Genomic DNA, 25,654 nt, shown 5'->3' with positions numbered 1-25,654 from the left:
ACTGAGGTGGGTGGGGCAGGAGAGGCCGGGGTTAGTCCTCCAGAGTTTCTCAATCCAAATCGGTTACACAGATAAATGTATTCAGTACAATTGTCACTCTGTGCCTCCTTCCCAGAAATCCCTCCCTAAATGTCAGCACCTGGCCTAACTGCTCCAGCGCCCTTGCGAGGGTCCTTGGGTTCAACTGGCCGACAGAGGGCGCGCTAGACAATGTGAGCTTCCAGTCAAGCCCCGCCCCCAGGCCCCGCCTCCGGCCCGCCCAAGCCCGCTCTAGCCCGCCCAGGCCTCCACCCCACGTGGCCCGGTCGTCACGTGATGGGGCGCCGGTCCAGCCTGTTGCTGATGCTGTGCAGCCCAATTCATCATGGAGCTCGTGCCGCGGGTCGCTTCTGCCCCACGGTGGCCGCTGCTGCTGCTGCCTCTGCTCCTGGGCCTCAGCGCAGGTAGGTCAAAGCAAAAGGCGCACGGCCGTCTGGGGCCTCCACTTTCCACCGGTGAAAGTTTGTTAGTGGGTTTCATGTATTCTAAAACAAATTTCGTTTCCCCCAGTTCTTACCTTGGGTGATTACTGTTTTTGTATCATTTTTAAAAATGCAGAATGCTTTTTCTGCCCGCTTCAGGCTGCGGGTGGCCTGGTACTTCCTTCCTCCCTTGCATAAGCAGTTGTGCAGAAATGTGTGCTCGGAAGAAACTGCTGATTGGCGGGATTTTTCACGTCTGAAAGCTAGCTCTTTCTTTTCTCCTGTGACTGGCTGCCACAGGAGGCTACGTGGTCTTCTTTATGAGCTGAGATATGGATCAACGAGACCCTTGCAAGTTTTTACCAGGAATGAGACAGTTCATTGACAGGCCTTGTCGACCACCCCCACCCCCATGACTTGCTTGATCAGCACAGACAACAGCCAGCCTGCCTTATAGGCAAAAGCAAATTTACTTAATAGGATGACTTGCAAATCGATTCTCATTCTTTATTCAGGAAACAAAATAACTCTGGTCTGAATCAAGAAATGAGAATTTGAACTGGCCACAAACTTGCCTTAGTGATACATAGCAGTTCCTGTTTTCTTTCTTTCTTTTTGTAAATGGGATCCTACTGGCCCAACAGCATCTGTCCAGGAAATATTGGAAGATACATTGCTCCCCCCTCCCCCACTTTTAACAGTGATCACTGCCTTTTAGGAAGGGAGAAGTTCCCTGGTTAAGAAGCCTGAGCCTTATCTGCCGTTTTCCAGGAGACTCATGTGACTTTCTAGATCTTACAGCACTATCTGTCATATGCTAGCCATCTGTCTCCTTAGCTACTGTCTGACTTCCTTGATTTTCATATTTTTTTATTTACCAGACAACATTTTCTCTTCTTGTGTTCCCATGTCTTCCTTATTGGGACTAGTTTTATTCTTTGAGTTGCTTGAAGAGGTTTGAAAACTGAGAAAGTAGGAAGTAAAAGACAGATCCTCTGGGGACTTTGGGGGTGGGGGGAAGAACTGGGTTTGCTCCACAGGAAACTGAACCCAGGGCATTGTGCGAGCTACGCATGCCCCCTGAAATGAGCTTCAACCCTAGCCGGTTGTTGCTGTTCTAGATTATGTCTCACAAATGTTACTCAAGATGGTCTTGAACTCTTCAGTTGCTGGGTTTTTTTTGGGAATTTTGTTTTGTTTTGTTTTGTTTTTACCAGTCCTGGGGCTTAGACACAGGGCCTGAGCACTGTCCCTGGCTTCGGTTTGCCCAAGGCTAACACTCTACCACTTGAGCCACAGTGCCACTTCTGGCTTCTTCTGTGGTGCTGAGGAATTGAGCCCAGGGCATTGTGCATGCTAGGCTAGCACTCTACCACTAGGTCATGTCCTGGCCCCTTCAGGTTTTTTTTGTTGTTGTTGTTGTTGTTTTTTTGTAGCTAAGTTTTGTTTCCTTTCCCTGCAATATATTGGTGTAGGTAAATCACCTGAACTATAAACCATCTTCTATAGCCTACATGGCCATCTCTACCACACTTGAAAGTTAACTGAATATGAACGTTTCTCAGGAAAAAACAACAACACTGAGTTTCTGTTTCAGGAGCTGCCATTGACTGGCCTACACAGGAGGGCAAGGAAGTATGGGATTATGTAACTGTACGAAAGGATGCACACATGTTTTGGTGGCTCTATTATTCCACCAATTCCTGCAAGAACTTCTCAGAACTGCCCCTGGTAATGTGGCTTCAGGTAAAATAACTTCCTTCCTTGTCTGTTTTCTGTTATTTTGTGTGTGTGTGTGTGTGTGTGTGTGTGTGTGTGTGTGTGTGTGTGTTGGTAGGTGGGCTTGAACTCTTGTGTCGCCCTCTTTTCATTTATGCTTGGTGCTCTGCCACTTGAGCCATGCCTCTAACACAACTCCCTCCTACCCCCACCACCCTTTTGTTGTTGTTGTTTATTAGAAATGAAGTCTTAAAGACTTTTCTGCCCAGGTCTCAGCCTTCTGAGTAGCTGAGATTACAGGCATCTATCTCATCAGTGCCTGGCTTCTCTGCTTGTTAGTCCTTTTTCTCCTTCCTTCCTCTCTTCCTCCCTCCCTTCCTTCCTTCCTCCCTCCCTCCCTCCCTCCCTTCCTTCATCCTCTTTCTCCTCCTTCTTTGTTTTTTTTTTTTTTTTGAGTGGTCCTGGTTCTTGAACTCAGGGCCTAGGTGCTGTCCATGAGCTTTTTGCTGGCTAATTGGAGATGAGAGTTTAACAGGCTTTCTTGCCCAGGTCGACTTTGAATCGCAATCCTCAGATCTCAGCCAAATTTGGTCCAGCACCTAGCTCTAGGGGGTTCCACATCTTTCTGGGACAGACTGAGGCTAAACCAGGGTAAAAGGGGCCCCATTTTCTGATCTTTTGCCTGGATCTTTTTATGTTGAGTCCCACAGTTATGGGAACCCTTACTGAAAGCTGTGGATCATACAGTTAACTCTAGTGATAGTAAGTAGTTTGTAGTTTGGGGCTTTGGTTATTTTGTTTTGCTTACTGTGCCTCAAGCTTGAACTCAGTACCTCAAGTTCGTTGGAGAAGCACTCTACCATTTGAGCTATAGCCTCAGCCCCTTTGTTTCTATTTTCTTTTTTTTTTTTTTTTTTTGCCAGTCCTGGGGCTTGGACTCAGGGCGGGAGCACTGTCCCTGGTTTCTTTTTGCCCAAGGCTAGCACTCTGCCACTTGAGCCACAGCACCACTTCCAGCTTTTTCTGTTTATGTGGTGCTGGGGAATTGAACCCAGGGCCTCATGTATACAAGGCAAGCACTCTTGCCACTAGGCTATATCCCCAGCCCCTCTATTTTATTTTCTTTTTTTTTTTTTTTTTTGGCCAGTCCTGGGCCTTGGACTCAGGGCCTGAGCACTGTCCCTGGCTTCTTCCCGCTCAAGGCTAGCACTCTGCCACTTGAGCCACAGCGCCGCTTCTGGCCGTTTTCTGTATATGTGGTGCTGGGGAATCGAACCTAGGGCCTCGTGTATCCGAGGCAGGCACTCTTGCCACTAGGCTATATCCCCAGCCCCCTATTTTATTTTCAAGATAGAGTTTTGCTAACTTTTCCTGGGCTTACCTTGAACTCTTGATCATCTGCCTTCACCTCCCTTATAGGTGGGATTCCAGGTAGGTGTCACATAGAAAGTATTTTGAAAAGTTCTGAAACAAAGACTGAGGTACACCACCCCTCCCTGTCTCTCTCTGTCCATACAGTCCTTACCTTCACTTCTTCTTTTTTTTTTTGCCAGTCCTGGGCCTTGGACTCAGGGCCTGAGCACTGTCCCTGGCTTCTTTTTGCTCAAGGCTAGCACTCTGCCATTTGATCCACAGCACCACTTCTGGCCGTTTTCTGTATATGTGGTACTGGGGAATTTGGGAATTGAACCCAGGGCCTCATGTATACGAGGCGAGCACTCTTGCCACTAGGCCATATCCCCAGCCCTACCTTCACTTCTTACCCCCAGAAAAAGTCATGTTTTGAAAGAACTGTTACCAGTCTTTTTTTTTTTTTTTGCCAGTGCTGGGGCTTGGACTCAGAGCCTGAGCACTGTCCCTGGCTTCTTTTTGCTCAAGGCTAGCACTCTGCCACTTGAGCCACAGCGCTGCTTCTGGCCGTTTTCTGTATATGTGGTACTGGGGAATTGAACCCAGGGCCTCATGTATACGAGGCAAGCACTCTTGCCACTAGGCCATATCCCCAGCCCCGTTACCAGTATTTTGTATCTTAGTATGAACAGGAGGCCCTAAATGTGCATGCATTTTTAGCCTTAGGTTGTGACTGGGACCAGGAACTGTTTGAAATGTATTTAGGGTCAGTCAGAAGATTCTTTCGGTCTTCTTGTACTATGTGACCTCACCCTGCAAGACCAACATCTAGGGAGGAGTTGAGTGTGGCCTTGCTTCAGCCTCTGGAAGATGTGGGTCCAGCCCAGTTGGACCATTAACTGGAGCACCTTACTCACCTGCTTGGGACACAAATGGGGCTTCCTCCCCAAGATTCCTCCCAGTGCCCAGGTTTTATATCTCAAGTACATCACTTTGTACTTGAAGATTTGTAGATAAAGATTACCAGTTTTCAGAGAGGGCCAGATCTTCCCAGCTGCCCCTTCCGAGGCCAAGAGGTGAGGTTCATCCTGGATGTGCAGGTAGCAAAGGCTCAGGTTGGTTGGGCAACTGGTCATGACAGTTCAATGGGGTTGCCAAGAGCTGGGGTGTGGACAAGTTCAGGCCTGCTGATCAAATCTCAGTGTCTCCTTGCCACTCTCAGACCAGGCAAAGCACTTCCTCCTCAGGGGTGTGTGTGTGTGTGTGTGTGTGTGTGTGTGTGTGTGTGTGTGGCGGTGGGGAGGGAGTATTTGGATGTACTTTTAACTTTTTGTTGATCATTTCTTTTACCCCTGACTGAAAGTTTGCCCTTCTTACCAGGCTGGGGCAGGGTGCTGTGCTGAATCCTGTGTAGGTGGCCTCATCTTTGTCCCTGGCTACTACAGAATACTTTCTAGACTTTACAGAAAAGAATTGGGGAAAAAAATCACTGAGTTTCAGAAGTTGCAAGCTGTCCTTTGGCTTGACTGCTGGATTGTTTTAACTGAATTCATTGCCAGCATTTGAAAGTCAGGATATTTCCTTTCTCCTTCCAAAGGTTAGGACATCTAGCAACTGTAGAGGCCTGATTTTACTCTCCCCAAAGCTGACTGGTGTTGTGCCCCCCCTCCCAATGAGGGCGGGAGGCACTGTGTGTGTGTGTGTGTGTGTGTGTGTGTGTGTGTGTGTGTGATCTCATCTCATTTGCTCTGCCCAGAGCCTCTGCCTGATGCCAGGGGCCTGCAGTTTATGAGGTTGGTTGGCTTCACCCTCCTTGCTGAGATGCTTTTGAAGGCACAAAATTGCTCTTCTTCATTTTCCTAGAGGCCCAAAGGAGAGGAAAACACATGATCAAAGGAAGAAGCAATTAATTTCCATTAAAAGGAGACCTGTTTTGGCAGTCTCCCAAGGTCTCATGTACTGACTTCTCCCAGTGTGTCGGTGGTTGGAGCTGGAGAGGGTCTCTAAGAATTGAGGTCATGCTTGAGTGGAATACTACTGCTGTTTCAAGACACTCTCAAGTCATTTAAATATTTCATCCAGTCATACATTTACCATATTTCAGAGTCACTGGGTAGCCCTGGGCCATGGTAACATTCTGTATACAAGATTTTGCAATTGTGTTTTTGTGTGCAGGTGTGTGCATGCACATGTGCATGCGTCAGTTCTGGGGTTTGAGCTCAGCTAAGAGTCTTACAGACTTGTCTGGGCTGGCTTTGAACCACAGTCCTCAGATCTCAGCCTTCTGAGTAGCTAGGATTACATGAGCCACCAGCTTCTGCTATTAATGGCCCCGTGATGAACATCTCTAACTGGTTTGTGAACTTTGTACCACTGTGTTAGGAAATCTTAAGATACTAAGTGCCTATAATGAAGGGAGTTGGAGACTTCTGATTTTTATCATAGTGAAGTCAGTGTTAGTTCAGAATGTTAATGTGTGAAGTGCTTCCCTGTGGGGGCCTCTTGCTTTGTCTAGCCAGTCCTTAGCTGTCTCCTCCTTGCTTGTTTCCTTTCTTCCTATTTCCCTAGGCTGATTGTCCTGGCTTCTGTTTGTTAGAGCTGTTCTTCCCTCGAATTTTGTCTCCCTTTCTGTCCTATCCTGCTGTGCTCAGAGAACACAGAGAGGCTGTGTTGAAAGTAGCTCCCTCCTTTCCTATCTCCGGAAGATTCTTCTTCCATCACTATCAATCAGAGAGTGTACACAGCACCTTGGGTTCTGTCCTCCCTTTCTCTGAGCCCTTCAGAGCCTATGGAGATTCTGCCTGGGATAGTTACTGGTGTGCAACCACCCAGCTTCAGTTCAGAATCTTTCTTTTCCCCTGCTTGTAACATCCTGCCCTGGGACCTTGACTTTTGCTACACTGTATCCAGAAAATCAGCTTAACCAAACTACTTCTCATTCTGGATACTTTATCAATCATCCAGGACCCAGAAAAGAAGGGGAAGAGTCAAGGTCCCAGGGTCTCCTCCTAGTAGAGCCTCTAATTGCTAGGCAGCACCAGGCTAGCTACATTCCTCCTGGAGCCTTTGAAATGAAAGAGGCTAGAGGAATGTCTATGAAGGTCTTGTCCAGTGCTGAAGGTCAGTCAGCATGTTCTATGGTAGGCCGAAGCTCAAGTTCAGAGAATGAAGATGTACGAAAGTTCCCTCCAGGGCCTCGTAGCCCAGTTCACAGTTACCCCAGGGGCTTGGTGTCTGTTGTGCAGGGTGAGCGGCCATTGCAGTCACCGATCACTGTGGTCACCTATGGTCATGACTAGGTGGGGTTGGGCTCCATTTGCTCTAGGTTGACATATGGTTCTTTCTCTTCCACAGGGTGGGCCTGGCGGTTCCAGCACTGGATTCGGCAACTTTGAGGAAATTGGGCCCCTCAGCAGTACTCTCAAACCACGAAACACCACCTGGGTACGGTGAAGACAGCCCTCACCGACAGCAGCCCTGCCCCCTTTCACAGGCTGGACCCCACCTCGTCCTGCCCAGCACGGGGAGGGACGGGGAGAGGGGGCAGGTCACAGCCTCAGAAGTTCACTCTTTTCCTGAGGCCTTAGTCTCTTCTTCCCTTATACCTCCTCTCACAGACACCCTGGACCTGGTCCTTCCCCAGGGCCCACCCTCCGGCCAAGCTTCCAGTCCTGTTCTCCCTCTCCCACCTTGCAGTAACTTTATCCAGTTAACTTTTTTTTTTTTTTTTGCCAGTCCTGGGCCTTGAACTCAGGGCCTGAGCACTGTCCCTGGCTTCTCTTTGCTCAATGCTAGCACTCTGCCACTTGAGCCACAACGCCCTTCTGGCTGTTTTCTATATATGTGGTGCTGAGGAATCGAGCCTAGGGCTTCATGTATACAAGGAAAGTACTCTTTTTTTTTCTTTTGCCAGTCCTGGGCCTTGGACTCAGGGCCTGAGCACTGTCCCTGGCTTCTTTTTGCTCAAGGCTACCACTCTGCCACTTTGAGCCACAGCGCCACTTCTGGCCATTTTCTATATATGTGATGCTGGGGAATTGAACCCAGGGCTTCATGTATACGAGACAAGCGCTCTTGCCACTAGGCCATATTCCCAGCCCCACAAGGAAAGTACTCTTGCCACTAGGCCATATTCCCAGCCTTATCTAGTTAACTTCTTCAAGTCCTCTGCCCCCTCCCCTTTTCATGTCACCCTGGTCCTCCAACTCCCCACCCCCCCACCGCTCTTACCATCACTTCCCTTCCTCTTTCCTCGGGTCTCCCCTAACCTGACTTCACTCCCAGCAGCTCTTCCTTCTCACTTTACAGCCCTGCCAAAGCCTACCCTGGTGGCCACTCACCCCCCTGCTCCCAGGCTGCCCAACACCCAGGGGGCAGAGATGTGCAGTCACCACATTGGCTGTTACATAGCTGTGGCCTTCCCTCGGATCTTTGCTCCCCTCCCTGCAGTACTTGTTTCTGAGAATATTCTGCTTTCTTTGGGGCTCCTCTGACCTTCATCTCAACCAGAGCTATAATTCCAATTTTCTTGAAGCAGCATCCTGTGTGCTTGGCCTGGAATATTCCTATACTTGTAAGCTATGGCAACAGGAGGAGAGTACTACTTGGGCATATCCTAAACCTCCCAGAACCAAGGGCAGTCAGGCAGCGCCAAAAAGCCTGAATGAGGAATGAGGAGCCAGGTTCTCGGTCCTGGGCTGCCACTAGCCTGTGCAACTAAGTGCCAAGTACTTTCTAGGCCTTGATTTCCTGATGCATAAAAAATGTGACTGGACCCTGGGTTCAATTTCTCAGCACCACATATATGGAAAAAGCAGAAGTGGCACTGTGGCTCAAGTGGTAGAGTGCTAGCCTTGAGCAAAAAGAAGCCAGGGACAGTGCTCAGGCCCTGAGTTCAAGCCCCAGGACTGGCAAAAAAGAAAAAAAAGTGACTGGACCATGGACCATGTGTCATCACTAAGGATCTTTCTAGACACCAAACTTTATATAATCTTTAGTTTTTTGGGAAAAGGTCATAGGATAAAACTGTGTTTATAATGCACAAGGAAGCCAGGCCAATGTGTAAATTAGATTCATGTGGGAAAAAAAAACAAAACCCAAACTCATGTGTGAGGACCATACTTCAAGTGGATCCTCATTGCTTTGAGCTGTTGCTGTTGTGTGCGTGTGTGTGCGTGTGTGTGTGTGTGTGTGTTGATGGCGTAGAGTCTTGGATCCCCATGTCTGTGCTCATCTTTCCTTCTTGCCTCCACTTTTGTCTTTCTTTCTTGCCATCTATGTTTCTTTCCCTTTTTTTTCCCAATCCCTTTCAGCAACAAGATTAACATTATTGCACTAATGAAATCACCCCTGGTTTTTGCTGAATAGGCGATAATGAGACAGGTAGTTTCGGATAGGAGATGATGATAAAGAGATAATTGGGATGGACAGGTGATACCGTTTTTTGTGTGGTTTTGTTATTTCTCCCTTGGTGGCATTTAGCTCCAGTCTGCCAGTCTTCTGTTTGTGGACAACCCTGTGGGCACTGGATTCAGTTATGTGAATGACAGCAATGCATATGCAAAGGACCTGGCTATGGTGGCGTCAGACATGATGGTTCTTTTGAAAGCCTTCTTCAGTTGTCACAAGGAGTTCCAGGTAAGCAAGGACAGAGATAGGAGCAGCTATGTAGAGGGCTAGCAGGAGCAACAGTGCAGCCATCAGAATAAGTTGAAGCTTTCTTAAGACTTAAGACTTGCTCAGCTGATTGCAGAGAAGCCTTTTGTACTACCAATATTAGGTTATGGGCTTTTGCTTCTGTTATCTAGAAAGGTGGCTTTTAGCTTGAGAGAATCATCCCAGAGTCAGCAATCAAATCAAATAAAATCATGGACATGGGGCTGGGGATATGGCCTAGTGGCAAGAACGCTTGCCTTGTATACTTGAAGCCCTGGGTTCGATTCCCCAGCCCCACATATACAGAAAATGGCCAGAAGTGGCACTGTGGCTCAAGTGGCAGAGTGCTAGCCTTGAGCAAAGAGAAGCCAGGGACAGTGCTCAGGCCCTGAGTCCAAGGCCCAGGACTGGCAAAAAAAAAAAATCATGGACATGGGGGTTGAGGGAGGGAGACAAAAGTAGATTGGTTTTGTCTGGCCATTACCTGCAATAGAAATTCAAATTTTGTGTGAATTAAAAGGCAATCCAGTATTGAATTCTTTGTAACTTTCTCTTCTTGCTAGACTGTTCCATTCTACATTTTCTCAGAGTCCTATGGAGGAAAAATGGCTGCTGGCATTAGTCTGGAACTTTACAAGGTAACAGAGAAGTTGACGTTTCTGTTATAGTTTTGGGTAGAAACTGATTTTCCTTTTGTATGCTCAATAGATATTGATTGAATATACTTTGAATAGGACCTCTAGTAATACCCATTAGAAGCTTTAAAAAGAACATATTACAGATTGAATAAGTTGTAAAGCTACAGAGAGCAAAACAATAAAGTACTGACATAATGACATCCTAAATGCAACTTGTTAAGGAATCCAGAAACAGATTGTGTGTGTGTGTGTGCGCGCGCGCGTGCACGCATGTGTATGTGATACACATATATAGGTCATATATTAATGTTAAGATGACATTCCAAAATTGATTGGCAAATGAGTAGAATAGTCAGTAAATGGTATAAGATAAATGACTATCACTTCTTGCTTTGCATAAAACATTAATTCTTGATCAGGTATTAATTCTTGCCAGGTATTGGTGGCTCACGTTTGTTATCCTAGCTTTTCAGGAGACTGAGATCTGACAATGAGATTCAAAGCTAGATGGGCAGGAAAGTCTGTGAGACTCTTACATCCAATTAACTACTAGAAAGCTAGAAATGGTACTGTAGATCAAAGTGATAGAGTGCTAGCCTTGAACAAAAACAAGCTCAGGGGCTGGGAATGTGGCTTAGTGGTAGAGTGCTTGCCTAGCATGTACGAAGCCTTGGGTTCCATTCCTCAGTACCACATAAATAGAAAAAGGCGGAAGTGGTGCTGTGGCTCAAGGGGTAGAGCGCTAGCTAGCCTTGAGCAAAAGATGCTCAGGGACAGTGCCCAGTCTCTGAGTTCAAGCCCCAGGACTGGCAAAAAGAACCAAACCAAAACAAGCTCAGGGGCAGCACCTAGGCCCTGAGTTCAAGCCCCAGGACCAACACACACACACACACACACGCACACACACACACACACACATGCACATGTGCATCTAAAGGTAAAAGTATTAAAACATACAACTGTAAGAGAGCTTGGCATGGTGGTACATCCTTGTAATCCCAGCATTTGGAGGGAGAGGTAGGATAATTATCAGGTCCAGGGTAGCCTGGGATACATAGCAGGAACTTGTCTCAAAACAGAAAGCTGCCAGGCGCCAGTGGCTCATGCCTGCCTGTAATCCTAGCTACTCAGTAGGCTGAGATCTGAGGATAATGGTTCAGTCACGGTTCAAAGCCAGCATGGGCAGGAAAGTCTGTGAGACTCATCTCCAATTAACTGCCAGAAAACTCAAAGTGGTGCTGTGGCCCACGTGCTGGAGTGCTAGCCTTGAGCTGAAGAGCTCAGGGACAGCATCCAGGCCCAGAGTTCAAGCACCACAATAAAAAAGAAACCAGAAAACTCCAAAGCTTTGCCTCCTACTAGATGGTTATTATCACTGGTAACACTTACCTTAGTGTGCAGCTTTCTTTTGTTGTTGTTTTGTCTTGCCTTTTTTTTTTTTTTTGCCAGAATTGGGAGGAACCCCAGAGCCTTGTGTTCTTGCTTAGCTTTTTTGCTCAAAGCTAGCACTCTATCCCCTTAAACTATACCCCTACTTCCAGATTTTTGCTGGCTTTTTATCTGCCCAGGTGGCTTGGCTAGTATGTAGCTTTCTAAATATTTTTCTGCACATTTAAATAAATGGTTAATCCAAATGAGATTAACCAGAATTTTGCTGGCTAATTGGAGATAGAGTCTCTCAGACTTTTCTTTCTTCTCTTCCTTTTTGTGGTGCTAGTACTGGGGCTTGAACTCAAGGGGCTAGTCACTGTCCTTAGCTTTTTCATTCAAGGTTGGCACTCTGTCACTTGACCCACAGCTCCACTTCTGGCTTTTAGCTATTAATTGAAGAGTCTCACAGATGTTCCTGCTGAGGCTAGCTTTCAACCATAGTCCTCCAGATCTCAGTGTCCAGAGCAGTTAAGATTATAAGTTAATCTTTATTTTTTAAGTTTCATTAGAAAATTTATGGAGAAAGTTAAGCAGTAGCAATCAAGAATAATACTGATACTATTCAGCAAATTTACTTTTAAACATGAGTAAAGACATAGAAAAGCAAATTGTCATCATGAAGTCTTACACAGTTAGATCAATCTTTAAAGCAGTTTTATATTCTTTGCAAAAATAGAAGAAAAGAGGCAACAGTGGATGTAACTATCAAGTATTTGCTTTACACATCTTGAGGAATACTTAGCAATGAGGAAATGACATAAATGTTTAAACCTGTTATTTAAAAAATGTCACGTAGGGGGGCTGGGGATATGGCCTAGTGGCAAGAGAGCTTGCCTCGTATACATGAGGCCCTGGGTTCGATTCCCCAGCACCACATATACAGAAAACTGCCAGAAGTGGCGCTGTGGCTCAAGTGGCAGAGTGCTAGCCTTGAGCAAAAAGAAGCCAGAGACAGTGCTCAGGCCCTGAGTCCAAGGCCCAGGACTGGCAAAAAAAAAAAAAAAAAAAGAAACAATTACAGAAAACCCTCAAGTTGAAAATACAGCTGGGAAAATGGAATTTCGATTATGTTTTATTAAGACTATATGGTAGCCTGATACTCTTGGCTCACACCTATAAACCCAGCTAGCTATTCAGGAAGCTGAGATCTGAGAATCATGATTTAAAGCCAGTCTGGGCAGGAAAATCTGTGCAATTCTTATCTCCATTTAACCACTAGAAACTTAGAAGTAGAGATGGGCCTCAAGTGGTAGAGCACCAGCATTGAGCAAAAAAGCTAAGGGAACTCAGGCAGGCCCTGAAGTTCCAGTATATTTTCCCTCTCTCTCTCTCTCTCTCTCTCACACACACACACATACATACACACACACACACACACACACACACACACACAGGCAAAGAATATTTCAGTAGGTCCTCCTCATTTTCCAGTGGCAGCAGGATTGAGCCATCCTTGCTCATGAGGGCATCTGCCATCTTCTCATACCCAAGCTGGGTATGAGAAGGGTGGGCAGAAGTACTCCCTGCTCAGGAAAGGCAGCATATAAAGCCTTCCTCTGCTACGAAGGGACTGAGGCCCCTGGGGTTCTTTGGTGAGGGTAGTTTCTCATCTCCTCTTTCAGGCTGTTCAGCAAGGAACTATCAAGTGCAACTTTTCTGGAGTTGCTCTAGGTGATTCCTGGATCTCCCCTGTTGGTGAGTATGGAGTTTTTAGGCATTTTTTTCTTCTCATCCTTTCCTGGGACTTTGGACTATGATGTTGAAATCAAAGAACAGGACTGCAGAGAAAACTAGATCCTTGAGGTTAACACAACTGAGCATCCAAGAAATATGGGGAATGAAAATTCACAGAACAACCACTTAAATGTGTCTGATTCTCCCAACAAAGCAATCACAGGTTACAGTTGGACATGATCTAACAACTCCAAGAGGTGATGAAATCTACCCCCTCACTGCACAAGTGGCTTATAGGGAGGCAAACTTCCATTTGTGTGACTCAGCACAGGGACACATTAGCTTATCCCCTCTCTCTGGTACCTTGGTGAGGGCTAGAACATTGAGAATCAAATTTTCATCTGTGGTTCTTTGTAATAGTTAAAGCCCCAGTATAGCCAAGAAAAAGAAGGACTTGCCTATAATCCTAGCTACACAGGAAACTGAGATCTGAGGATCATGATTCAAAATCATCCCAGACAAACAAATCTGAGGGACCCTTTATCTCCAATCAGCCACCAAAAAATTGGAAGAAGAGGTATGGCTCAAGTGGTAGAGCACCAGTCTTGAGCAAAAAAATCTAAGTGACAGTGCCTAGGCCCTGAATTCAAGCCCTACTACCACAGAAAGAAAGAGAGAGAGGAGGGAAGGATGGAGGGAGGGGAGGAGAGAGGAAAAGAAGAAAGAAAAAGAAATGTGTTCTATTTTAGATAACCCTGATATTTAATTGTTTTTCTTTTAATAGCTACATTAAAATCCTGTAGCACCAAAATTGGAGTTACTTGGCCTTTGAGTATCATCAAAGGCCTTTAAGAAAAGGAATGACTTAGCTGAAATGACTTTATATGCTGAGATCCTTGATATTTCGTTGGCACATCACAGTGGCACTTATCTGAGAGATAGGGTTGTAAACTGGCTTTGGCCAGTTTTCTTTGAGAACAGCCATTTTCTTCTCCACCTGTTTGCTGCTCAGAATAGGAATGAGCCAGTAGGCAGGGTAGCCACAGACACTTGGGTTACAAGCATATTAGTCTTGTGCTTTAATTAGCACCTCAGCAATAGCTACATTCTCCATGCTGGAGGAGCACACAGGATGCCAAACTGTGATGGATGGTGGGGAAATACTTTAAGCTGTCTGTAGGTACAAAACTCTATCTGTACACCCACTTCCTGCCTGCGGGTTGATCCCTGGCCCGGAAGTACTCACTGGGTGGTGTCCATTGATCTAGATCAATGTGCTATTGGCCCTTAGCCTCACCCTACCTTCTTACCACCAAGACAGCCACCCATCTCCTGCTTGGGTACCATGGTGCTCTGGAGAGCTTTGGAGGAAAGCCATTGAGGTGGTTCTCCAGAAAGACAAAGGTAGGACATACCTCACTGGTAACAATATGTGTGATTTTCTTTTAGATTCAGTGATGTCCTGGGGACCTTACCTGTACAGCATGGTAAGAATGTGGGGCCTTGTCTCAGCACTCTATACTCTAAACAGCCCCTGAATGCCTCCAGGAAGGTGAAGCTAGATGGGTTTGCATCCACTGTTGATACTATACCTTAGGGAACAGATTAACCCAGTTTAAACTGGAAACCCAAGTAACAACTAGTGTTGGGGATAGTCTAAAGAAAATCAACATACTTACTTTACTTTTCTAGGTCTCATAAGCCTAATTTATTATCTTTAGATTTCCTAACTTTACTTTTAAATTTTAATTAATCAATCTTATAATTATTTGGCTGGGTGTCAGCAGCTCACACCTGTAATCCCAGCTGCTGGGAAGGCTGAGATCCAAAGATCACAGTTCAAAGCCAGCCTGGGCAAGAAAGTCCAAGAGACTCTTTTTTCCAATTAGCTACCAAAAAGTCAGAAGTGGAGCTGTGGCTCGAGTGATAGAGTGCTACCCCTGAACAAAGAAAAAGCTCAGGGACAGCATCCAGGCCAAGATCAAATCCCAAGATCAGCACATAAATAAAAGAATTTCCCAAGTTGAGAAATTATGGTGAGCATCCTCTACCCACTGACTTGATTCAGTTGACATTCAGCCATTTCCTCTAACAGGAAGTTTGTGGTTTGAGGCTGTAGCTCCCTGGTAGATTACTTGTCTAGAATGCACAGTGTTGGGCTTGCTCATTGATGCCAGGGTGGGAATTGTAACCATACCTTTTCCTGTGACTGGGTCCCTCTGTCCTTCCTTCCCTCTCCACCTCCCCTCCCCCCGTTCTTTTTCCTGCCCATCCTGGTTACAGTAGTATCAAGACTATGATCACTAGTAAAATGGACCTTTTTGTTCTTGAATTATGTTCCAGTCTCTTCTCGATGACAAAGGCTTGGCAGAAGTATCTAACGTTGCAGAGAAAGTCCTGGATGCCATAAATAAGGGGCACTACAAGGAGGCCACCCAGCTGTGGGAGGAGGCAGAAATGGTCATTGAGAAGGTAAAGGGAGCCATGCTCAAGGCCAGCATGACTTGGCTTTTTCGATGAGTACCAGGGCTGTGGGTGGTGTTCTCAAGATCAGAGTCCAACTGGGGTCTTGCTTCAAATGATTACATGTGAAATAATAAACCTGATGGCTCTGGTCACTGATGGGGTAGCCCTTAAAGGATCAGAAAGCCACCCAGGGGCTGGGAATATGGGCTAGTGGCAAGAGCGCTTGCCTCAGATACATGAAGCCCTGGGTTTGATTCCCCAGCACCACATATACAGAAAATGGCCAGAAGTAGCACTGTGGCTCAAGTGGCAGAGTGCTAGCCTTAAGCAAAAAGAAGCCAGGGACAGTGCTCAGGCCCTGAGTCCAAGGCCCAGGACTGGCAAAAAAAAAAAAAAAAAGAAAGAAAGAAAGAAAGAAAGAAAGCCACCCAGGCCTGGAAAACTTGCTTGACCTTGACTGAATGTTGGATTCTATTAGAAAGAAAAACTATGTCTTGAAAAGGTACATGTAGCCAGTTGCTGGTGGCTCACACCTATAATCCTAGCTATTCAGGAAGCTGAAATCTGAGCATCATGGTTCAAAGTCAGCCTGAGTGGGGAAAGGCCTTGAGACTCTTGTCTCCAATTAACCACTATAAAACTGAGAGTGGAGCTGTGGCTCAAAGTGGTAGAGCACTAGCTTGAGCAATAAAGCCCAGGGATAGCTAGGCCCTGAGGTCAAGCCCCATGACTGACAAAAAAAAAAAAAAGAGAGAGAGAGATGTATAGTTTGGAGACAATTTATGTTTTTATTTGGATCCTTGCTTAGCAGTATTCTGATGCCCATGAGACAGAAGGGAGAACTCACTGGTTAAGGGCCCTCCACGGTTCTTCACAACGTGTACACTGATTGACACCCGGGCCCTTGATTTTCTGCATTGTCTGAGCTCAGCCCCTGTAAGCTGTGTGCCACCCGCTGAAGTGTAGGCTGACACAGCTGCTGCCTGAGCCTTTAGAGCTGCCTTCTGTCTGATCCAAGTAAATTTATAAACTTAAAGCCATCCTCAAAGAGTCTCATGCCTTTCTGTTTTGCAACTTTGATGATAGAAAAAGAAAGGAAACTGTCGAATGTTCTTCTGTATTCCAGAACACAGATGGGGTAAACTTCTATAACATCTTAACTAAAAGCACACCCACATCTTCTATGGAATCGGGCCTAGAATTCCTGCACCGCCACTTAGGTAAGTCAGCTTGACGTTCTTAGCCCTGCCTTAGCCTCTATGCAAGAAGGAACCCATCTTTTTAAAGGCTTCATTAACATATAATTTACATAGCAGGAAAGTCACCCGCTTTAAGGGGCTGATTCTGTGGTTTTAAGTATATTCAGAGGTTTGTGCAATCATCACCACAATCCAGTTTTAGAAAATTTCTATCACCCTCAGAAAGATCCCCCACATCTGTTTGCAGTCAGTTCTCATTCCCACACCTCACTCCAGGCAACCACGCATCTTCTTTCTGCCTCTCCTTTTGCCTCCTTTTCTGAACATTCATAGTGTAAGCCTTCTGCATCTGGCTTCTGTTACTTAGCATGATGAATTTTGAAACTTGGGAACCCAGTTTTTTTTTGTTTTCTTTTGTGCTGGGGGACTAAATCTAGGGTCTAGCATATGCCAAACATAAACTATATCACTGAGCTATACCCCAGCTCCAAGGGAACCAACTTTTCTGTACCTTGAATTACAGTATTTGTTCTCTGAAGGGCTGGCTTTGGATGCAGAGTATCTGGAGTCCTCCATCCCTAAGAAGTATGTAAAGGCTGCTGATGCCCTCAATTATTCTTTTTGGCCAATTTTCTTTGTCCATTCTGGAGAATCCAGTGGCTCCAAAGTGCTTGGGGTTCAGCAGTCAGTATTGCTAGGTCCACTCCACTTTCTTTTGTTGTTGTTGTTTGTTTTGTTTTTTGCCAGTCCTGGGGCTTGAACTCAGGGCCTGAGCACTGTCCCTTGCTACTTTGTTGCTTAAGGCTAGCACTCTACCACTTGGGCCACAGTGCCACTTCTGGCTTTTTTTATATATGCGGTGCTGAGGAATCGAACCCAGGGCTTCGTGTATATGAGGTTAGCACTTTACCACTAGGCCACATTCCCAGCCCTCCACTCCACTTTCAACCCACTTCTGCTCTCTTCCTTCATCTGTGATTGACCAAGGAGATGCCTTTCTTTTTCTAGCTGCAAGCCCAGCATCCCCAGCAACTTGGAAAGATGTCCCTGGGGTCCTGTTTCCTGTTCTTTGACTCACTGTCTGCCAGTTTGGTTTCAGTTCGGCTTTGTCAACGCCACGTGAGACACCTGCAAGGAGATACATTAAGTCAGCTCATGAACGGTCCCATCAGAAAGAAGCTTAAAATTATTCCTGAGGATATCTCCTGGGGAGGTATGTATGTGACCTAATTAAGCACTGTTTGTAGAGTTGAGAAATTGGGGAAAGGTATAAATTGAGAGGCTTTAATTCAGCTGTACTGGTGCTTGAATTCAGGGCTTCATGTTTGCTAGATAGATGCTGTACTTTGGAACTATACAACTGCACATCTAGCCAGAGGCCTTAGTGTGTGCAATAGGTTTTGTTGGTGGTGATAGGATGTTGCAAGATAAACAATATTGCTATCTAGGCTTACAGATGAACCAGCAGATGTAGAGATACAGTCAACTGATTCAAAATAAGGGACTGGTAGGGAAGTGGGTGGGAAGAGAAAAAGCCCATGATTGGCTATGAGTCAGTAATTGTTGAAGTCTCATATGTCTAGCTGGGGATCATTATCCTCCTTAACTTTAGATCAGTTTGAAATTTTCCATAATAACAATGAAGATAATAGCTAGGTGTGCTGATGCTCTTTTGTAATCTCAGTGTTTGGGAGGCTGAGACAGGAGGATGGAAAGTTTGAAGCCAGGCAATTTAGCACGACCCTGACAATAAATATATCTAAGATTAAAAAAAAGAAGAAGCCACCCCTATGACCACAAATGGACAAGATTTGCAGCCAGTGGCCCTTTCACAGGTGTCAAAAACAACCATGTGCTTTTTGGACCGCCTCGCTTGCTGGCCTCTCAGTTGTCTTATCACTGGATATAGCCTGCCATGTACTGCCTTCTAGTCCTGAAGGTCATCATGGAGAACTAACAGCGTCTTTAGAGGTCAGGGCCAAGTAGAAAACTTGGCTTGGTTCCTACCAGTCCTGTTGGGAGTCCTTGAGCAAGCTTGATCCCTTGGCAGCTGTTGCAAAAATTAGGACTTGACCCTGGTCCTGGTTTCCTCAGAAATCATGGGCCATATTATCCGAACCTACAGTCACCAAAGGGCGCATCCTGGACCCACATCCTCCTAGGGAAGGCTCCATTGTAAGAAGTGCCAAGGAATGGGTAGAGCTGTTTTACTAGTCAGGTCGCCTTATCCTGATGAACAAATGGGTGGGTGCTTGTCAAATGCTTACCTAGCCCAGAGACAGGCAAGTAAATGGTAGGTGTTGGTTGGTGTTCCTGCTGCCATCCAACACTGTGATGATGCCACAGTCAAGAATCCAGTAGGAATGCCGCACTGGCTGTGCCTCTGTTGTCCAGGGTTTGTCCCCATTTGGTTTTCCTGAGGGCCAGTTCTGAGTGGTTTGGGTCTGATTTGGTTTATTATAAGGTAGACAACCTTGTTCCAAAGTTGAGATATGACCCTTCCCAAAGGAAGTCTAGGCCAGACACTAGTGGCTCACACCTGTAATCCTAGCTACTGAGGCTAGGAGGCTGCTATCTGAGGATGGCAATTCAAAGCCAGCTTGAGCAGGAGAGTCTCTCTTACCTTCAATAAACTACTCAAAAAAAGCCAAAGGTGGTTCTGTGGCTGAAGTGGTAGAGCACTAGCCGTGAGCACAATGAGGCTCAGAGACAGTGCCTAAGCCCTGAGTTCAAGCATCAGGATTGGCAAACAAAACAAAACAAAAGGAAGTAAATCCAGCATGAATCCAAAGAATAATTTATTACTGAGTGATCAGGCTTAAAAAATATATATTTGGGGCTGGGGATATAGCCTAGTGGCAAGAGTGCCTGCCTCGGATACACGAGGCCCTAGGTTCGATTCCCCAGCACCACATATACAGAAAACGGCCAGAAGCGGCTCTGTGGCTCAAGTGGCAGAGTGCTAGCCTTGAGCGGGAAGAAGCCAGGGACAGTGCTCAGGCCATGAGTCCAAGGCCCAGGACTGGCCAAAAAAAAAAAAAAAAAAAAAAAAATATATATATATATATATATATATATATATATATATATTTGGGGGTCTGGGGATATGGCCTAGTGGCAAGAGTGCCTGCCTCATATACATGAGGCCCTGGGTTCGATTCCCCAGCACCACATATACAGAAAATGGCCAGAAGTGGCGCTGTGGCTCAAGTGGCAGAGTGCTAGCCTTGAGCAAAAAAGAAGCCAGGGACAGTGCTCAGGCCCTGAGTCCAAGCCCCAGGACTGGCAAAAAAATAAATAAATTATATATATATATGGCTTTTGCCTCCTGTTTCCTTGGAATGCATCTGCAGGATTCAGCTCCTCATTGCAAACGACATCTACCACCACCAGTTCCTAAGTAAATGGACCATGTGTGCTGGGTAGACATCCCTTTTCCTAGACATTTCTGGGCTAGCCAGTCCCTGTGTGCGAAACCCTTGTCATTCAGCCTGTGCTCGATGCTGTTCAACAGTGACTTCAAGGTGCCATTGCATGAATGCTTGAGCTGAAAGGTACTTCTTGTTCTGGCAGATTCCTAGCTACTGCTTCTTTCTCTCCCCTGCTGCAGCCCAGTCTCCTAAAGTGTTCATGAACATGGAAGAGGACTTCATGAAGCCGGTTGTCAGCATTGTGGATGAGTTGCTGGAAGCCGGGGTCAATGTGACCGTGTATAACGGGCAGCTCGATCTCATTGTGGACACCATGGGTAGGAGCCAATTTTGACAGACATGTGGAGGCCATTTATAGACCCAGCTAGCAGGGCACTGGGCCCGGACACATACATCTTGAAGTTGGTGACATTAATGCCAGGAGGAGGGCTGTTTGTTTCCATACCATTCTTTTTTTTTTTTTTTTTTTTTTGGCCAGTCCTGGGCCTTGGACTCAGGGCCTGAGCACTGTCCCTGGCTTCCTTTTGCTCAAGGCTAGCACTCTGCCACTTGAGCCACAGCACCACTTCTGGCCGTTTTCTGTATATGTGGTGCTGGGGAATCGACCTCATGTATGCGAGGCAAGCTCTCTTGCCACTAGGCCATATCCCCAGCCCCTCCATGCCATTCTTGACTCTTCAAAGAGAGGAAGCTGCATTAGCTGTGACCTGTCAGAGAGGTTCGAGTCCTTCCAGAATTTGGGGCTCTTTAAAAGACAGCTGGGTGCCAGTGGCTCATGCCTGTAATCCTAACGACTCAGGAGGCTATGATCTGAAGATTGTAGTTCAGAGCCAGCCTAAGAAAGAAAGTCTGTGAGACTCTTTATTTCCAATTAACCACACACACAAAAAAACACACCAAAAAGACAGAAGTGGGGCTGTGGCTCAAGGGGTAGAGTGCCACGCTTGAGCAAAAAAGCTCAGGGACAGTACCCAGACCCTGACTTTGAGCCCCAGGACAGGCACATAATGAAAGAAAGCCTCCTCCATTGCCAAAGTTTGCAAAGAGGACAGAAGTTTTCCTTGCTATTGAGCAAATGTTCTACTGAGGGGAAACCTTCTTTCATGTCAGAGCAGATAAGCATTTCAGGGTGGATTAAAACAAACCCTTAGCGGGCTGGGAATATGGCTTAGTGGCAAGAGAGCCTGCCTCGTATACATGAAGCCCTGGGTTCAATTCCCCAGCACCACATATACAGAAAATAGCCAGAAGTGGCGCTGTGGCTCAAGTGGCAGAGTGCTAGCTTTGAGCAAGAAGAAGCCAGGGACAGTGCTCAGGCCCTGAGTACAAGGCCCAGGACTGGCAAAACAAAACAAAACAAAAAACCCTTAGCCACTCTCCAGCATTGAGTACATGGGAAATAGTCCGGACAGAACCCAAAGCATTGCTCTGTGCCTTACCATCACTCTTGTGCTCAACCCTGGTTCCCATAGAGCCTGGGGGAGGCTCAGAGGCCAGCTCTTAGAACCATGGGCACAACAGGCAGGTGACCACAGTGTGATGCACTTCATAACACCAGCAGATTAATTGTTGTCAGGACTTGGATGCACACGCACCAAGGTCGGCTTGTTTGTCCTGACAGTCCATCAGCCTCCAGAGGCCAAGCTTTCCTTCCTGAAGAGCAGACGGCAGAGGAAGAGTCAGAGGCCAACCTAACCCCCCTCACAGCTGTTAGTTTTCTCAATTGGCCATGTGTGCTGTACACCTGCCTGAAGTGCAGGTGCTTAGCCCCACCCAGAACTACTGCATCAGAATTTGCATGTTAACAACATCCCAGGCTTTGTGCCCATTACAGTATAGGACCTAGATTGTTGGGGGTGGGGGGTGGGGGTTGTTTGTTTTTCCTCTAACCAAGCTATTAATGCTGGATTCTTCTCTCTGTCTCTCTCATCAGGTCAAGAGGCCTGGTTGCGGAAGCTAAAGTGGCCAGAGTTATCTAAATTCAGTCAGCTCAAGTGGAAGGCCCTGTACAGCAACCCGAAGTCCTTAGAAACGTCTGCTTTTATGAAGGCCTACAAAAATCTGGCTTTCTACTGGATTCTAAGAGCTGGTCATATGGTAAGAGAGTCACCTTCTATTCCGGACTTACAGTTATCATGCTCAGTAGAGCCAGCTGCAGGCAGTCTGTCACACACCTGTCTGCTGGCAGCCTGAGGATTGCTTCAGGCTTGGGAGGGTTTTGAGTTTTCCAATGAAATTATATTACCAGTTGAGCATAGTCCTAACACCTGAAAACCAAAATACTGTCAAATTCAAAATGCTTCCAGTGCCAACATGACATCATAAATAGGGAAATCCTGATCTTGTGTGATTTAATGTAATAAAAACACAAGTGTAGCAGGCACCAGTAGATCACACCTGTCAGCCCAGCCGAACAGGAAATTTAGATTGGGAAGATAAATGTTCAAGGCCAGCCTGAGCAAAAAAAAGTTTCCAAGGCACCATCTCAATCAGTAGATGGGTGTGGTAGTTCATGCCTGTCATCCCAGCTATGCAGGATGCATAAATAGGAGGATCACAGTCCAGGTTAGCCCGGGGGGAGGGGGGAGAGGGGAGTGAGACCATATTTTAAAAATAGGGTCTGGAGATGTGGCTCCAACAGTAGAATGCCTGCCCAGCAAGCATGAAGCTTTGAGTTTAAACCCCAGTAACACACAAAAAATGAAAGGAGAGAGAGCGAGAATAAAGGAAGGAGAGAGGGAGCAAGGAAGAAAGGAAGGGATAAAGGGTGGTAGGGAGGGGGAGAGAGGGGAAAGAGAAGGCAGAGAGAAAGGTAGGCTAAGTGCCGGTTGCTCACATCTCTAGTCCTAGCTACTCAGGAGGATGAGATCTGAGGATCATGATTTGAAGTAACTCTGAGCAGGAGAGTCTGTGAGACTCATTTTCAATTAACCACAAAAAAAGGCCAGCAGTAGCCAGCGCTGGTGGCTCATACCTGTAATCCTACCAACTCAGGAGGCTGAGAGCTGAGGATCACTGTTCGAAGCCAGCAGGAAAGTCTGTGAGACTCTTATCTCCAAATAACTACCAAAAAAGCTGGAAGTAGAGTTGTGGCTCAAGTGGTAGAGCACTAGCCTTGAACAAAAATAGCTTAGGGACAGCACCCAGGGCCAGCACAAAGAAGAAAAAAAAAAGAATGAATGAAACAACTTCCAAAACACAAATGCATTATAAACAAACACTGCAAAAAATTGCCTTCAGCCTGTGAATATATAGGCAATGGTAGCCTTTGGGTCCCATCCATAATGACAAATCATTATGCCTGTGCAATTGTCTCAAATCTGGAAAAAAAAATCCAAACATTTCTGATTCATTTCAGGTACAGGAAACTCAACCTGCGCTAGTGTTTCATTGCTTTGAGAATGAATGTGAGCTCATTTTAATCTCTCTGAGAAAGTAACATGGGCATTCTGTCCTTTATTTGGTTTAAAATGATTTAATAAGTTACTTGTCCTCATAATTTTTCACAGGGGAGGAAAGGAGAATTGCCTTTCTGGGGCAATTTTCAGGGAGTTTGGGTTGCCCAGGGAAGTGCTAAGTGGGAAGTCTCTCATTTAAATGGACATTTAAATGGAGTTGGTCCAATCTAGAGTCAAGACAGGTCTTTGTCCTTGGTGGTGGATGTGTGTTAGTCAAATAGGGAGGATACACCAGGAATTGGAGAGGCAGGAGGTGATAGAGGAACCCACAAATGACTAAGGAAGGAGCTGTGAAAGAAATGGGGAAACCTTGGCACAGGGCCTCCCCAAATCAGGACAGGATCTGTCATGTCGAATCCTGCTGCAGACCCAAAACGACTGCACTGCCATCATTTGGTTCTGTTAGTGTCTCCGGCAACTGTGGCAAGTGTTAGGGGAATGGAGGCTCAGAGAAGAGTAGCAGGGTTGGAGACCATGAATGAGCAGTGAGGAGATGGAGAGGACCACTTCCTGTGGTCTACCCTTTGAAGATGAAAAAGGAGACGTGGGGTTCTAAAGACATTATTTATGGATCTGCATCGGTACCTTCCACATTTGGGAAAACTAGGAGAAAGCCTTGAAGTGAAACACGGTTTCCATAAATAACCTCTTCTCCCAGCCCTGGACTCCATAGACCCATTTCCTCTTGGTTTGTCATATGTCACATATAGAACAACAGACTAGTTGGGGCAAGCTTAAAATAGTCCTTAGAGACTATTGCTAAATTGTCCCCCACCACTTCCCTGTAGAGCAATTATATGTCATTTTGGAATGCCCCACTGTGCCTTGCTCCTGGGGATTCTTGCTTGACAGGAGAGAGTCCAGGACATGAATTAATTCCCAGATGAATCATGGAGCTGGGAATTTGTGACCTGAGAGACCATCTAGTAAACCTTTCTCTTTGTGGAAAAGAACCTGAGGCCTCTGACCCTCCAGTTTTTGTGGCATGTGGGAAGGAGATATTTAAAAGGATGAACTCTAAATATCTGAGGGAAGCTGGATACTGGTGGTTTACTCCTATAATCGTAGCTACTTGTTAGGCTGAAGTCCAGAGACAAAGTTTGAAGCTAGTCTGGGTAGAAAGCTCTCCAGACCCTTATCTCCAAAAATAACTAGCAAAAAAGCTGGGCTGGAGGCTGCGGGAGTCTGTAGCCCAAGTGGTAGAGCTCCAGAGGAAGCAGGAAGCCCTTAGTACCAGAAAGAAGAAAAAAGAAGAAATCTGAAGGAAAACAAAAGAAACAAATGTAGAAATCTGATACCATCCAAACCTTGGGTCTTGTGTGTTTCTATTTGTTTGCAGCTTTCTTAGGAGCCTTCTCTGCATTCCGGTTTCCACCCTGGGATCTATCAGCAGAGAAAAGCCTCTAAAATGTTAGCCATCTTCCTTCCTCCTTGAGCAGGTTGGGTCCCAACAGCATCAACAGATTCCCTGTGTAGAAATCAGCAGACACTGGGGATGCCTTTGCTGGGGTAGCAAAGATTCTGGATGTAGCCTTGGATAGCACCAAGAGCACTAACTTGACTGCTGATTGGTTATAGGTTCCTTCAGACCAAGGTGACATGGCTTTGAAGATGATGAGGCTGGTGACTCAGCAGGAATAGGATGCCCTGGGCTGAGTTGAGCTGGGCCGGGGACACAAGAGTGGAGTTGAAAATGCTGTCGCTGTAGGAAGTCCCGCTCTTCCCCGAATGTAATATGGACTGGCGTTGTGCAGGTTCCTGCAGACTTCCACAGGAAGACAAGATCGTGGCCTTGTGACAGCTTGGAAATCATGTCTGCTCTTTAAACAAACAACAACAACAAAAAAAACTAAGTATGTTTTCATCAAAATGAAGAGTTGTCATAGATTGACTTTTTCATATTGCAAAAGCTAATCTATCATGTGATGTGTAAGAAAACAGTGGGGCATAAACCAAGAACCAAATAAATTCCCATATACACCCTTCCTAGGGATAAACACTGTGGCCAACTCCGTGTCTAGACACATAGGCCTTGCTTAGCTACGTATACATATATATTTTTACAGAAACAGAACCATTCAGTATGTCATTTTAACTGTCTACTTTGTTCCCATTGCAATGTGTCCTGAACACCTTTTCATGTCAATAAATGTTCCTCTATAATATTTTTAA

General features: G+C 46.0%; 1 protein-coding gene across 1 annotated transcript; it reads left to right on the top strand.

Moving 5' to 3' along the window:
- The first annotated feature begins 303 nt into the window (after positions 1-303).
- Scpep1 (serine carboxypeptidase 1) lies at positions 304-25,654 on the top strand. Its single transcript, XM_048365959.1, has 13 exons — positions 304-443; positions 2,059-2,207; positions 6,885-6,974; positions 9,012-9,167; positions 9,749-9,823; positions 12,877-12,949; positions 14,378-14,415; positions 15,272-15,400; positions 16,521-16,614; positions 17,693-17,806; positions 20,204-20,341; positions 21,958-22,121; positions 25,061-25,654. Exons 1-13 carry the CDS (start codon positions 365-367, stop codon positions 25,121-25,123), a joined length of 1,362 nt encoding a protein of 453 aa, XP_048221916.1. The 5' UTR covers positions 304-364; the 3' UTR covers positions 25,124-25,654.

Source organism: Perognathus longimembris, chromosome 17 (assembly GCF_023159225.1).
Source record: "Perognathus longimembris pacificus isolate PPM17 chromosome 17, ASM2315922v1, whole genome shotgun sequence".
NCBI classification, from domain to species: Eukaryota; Metazoa; Chordata; class Mammalia; order Rodentia; family Heteromyidae; genus Perognathus; species Perognathus longimembris.
The sequence above is the reverse complement of the archived record's forward strand: the minus strand, read 5'-3'. Positions and strand labels throughout refer to the sequence as shown.

Bases quoted from the DNA above. Each gene is read 5' to 3' on its own strand.
- Scpep1 (XM_048365959.1), top strand. From the start codon at position 365: ATGGAGCTCGTGCCGCGGGTCGCTTCTGCCCCACGGTGGCCGCTGCTG. The intron at 2,208-6,884 runs GTAAAATAACTT...TCTCTTCCACAG, and splicing joins CCCTGGTAATGTGGCTTCAG to GGTGGGCCTGGCGGTTCCAG. The intron at 15,401-16,520 runs GTAAAGGGAGCC...TCTGTATTCCAG, and splicing joins CAGAAATGGTCATTGAGAAG to AACACAGATGGGGTAAACTT.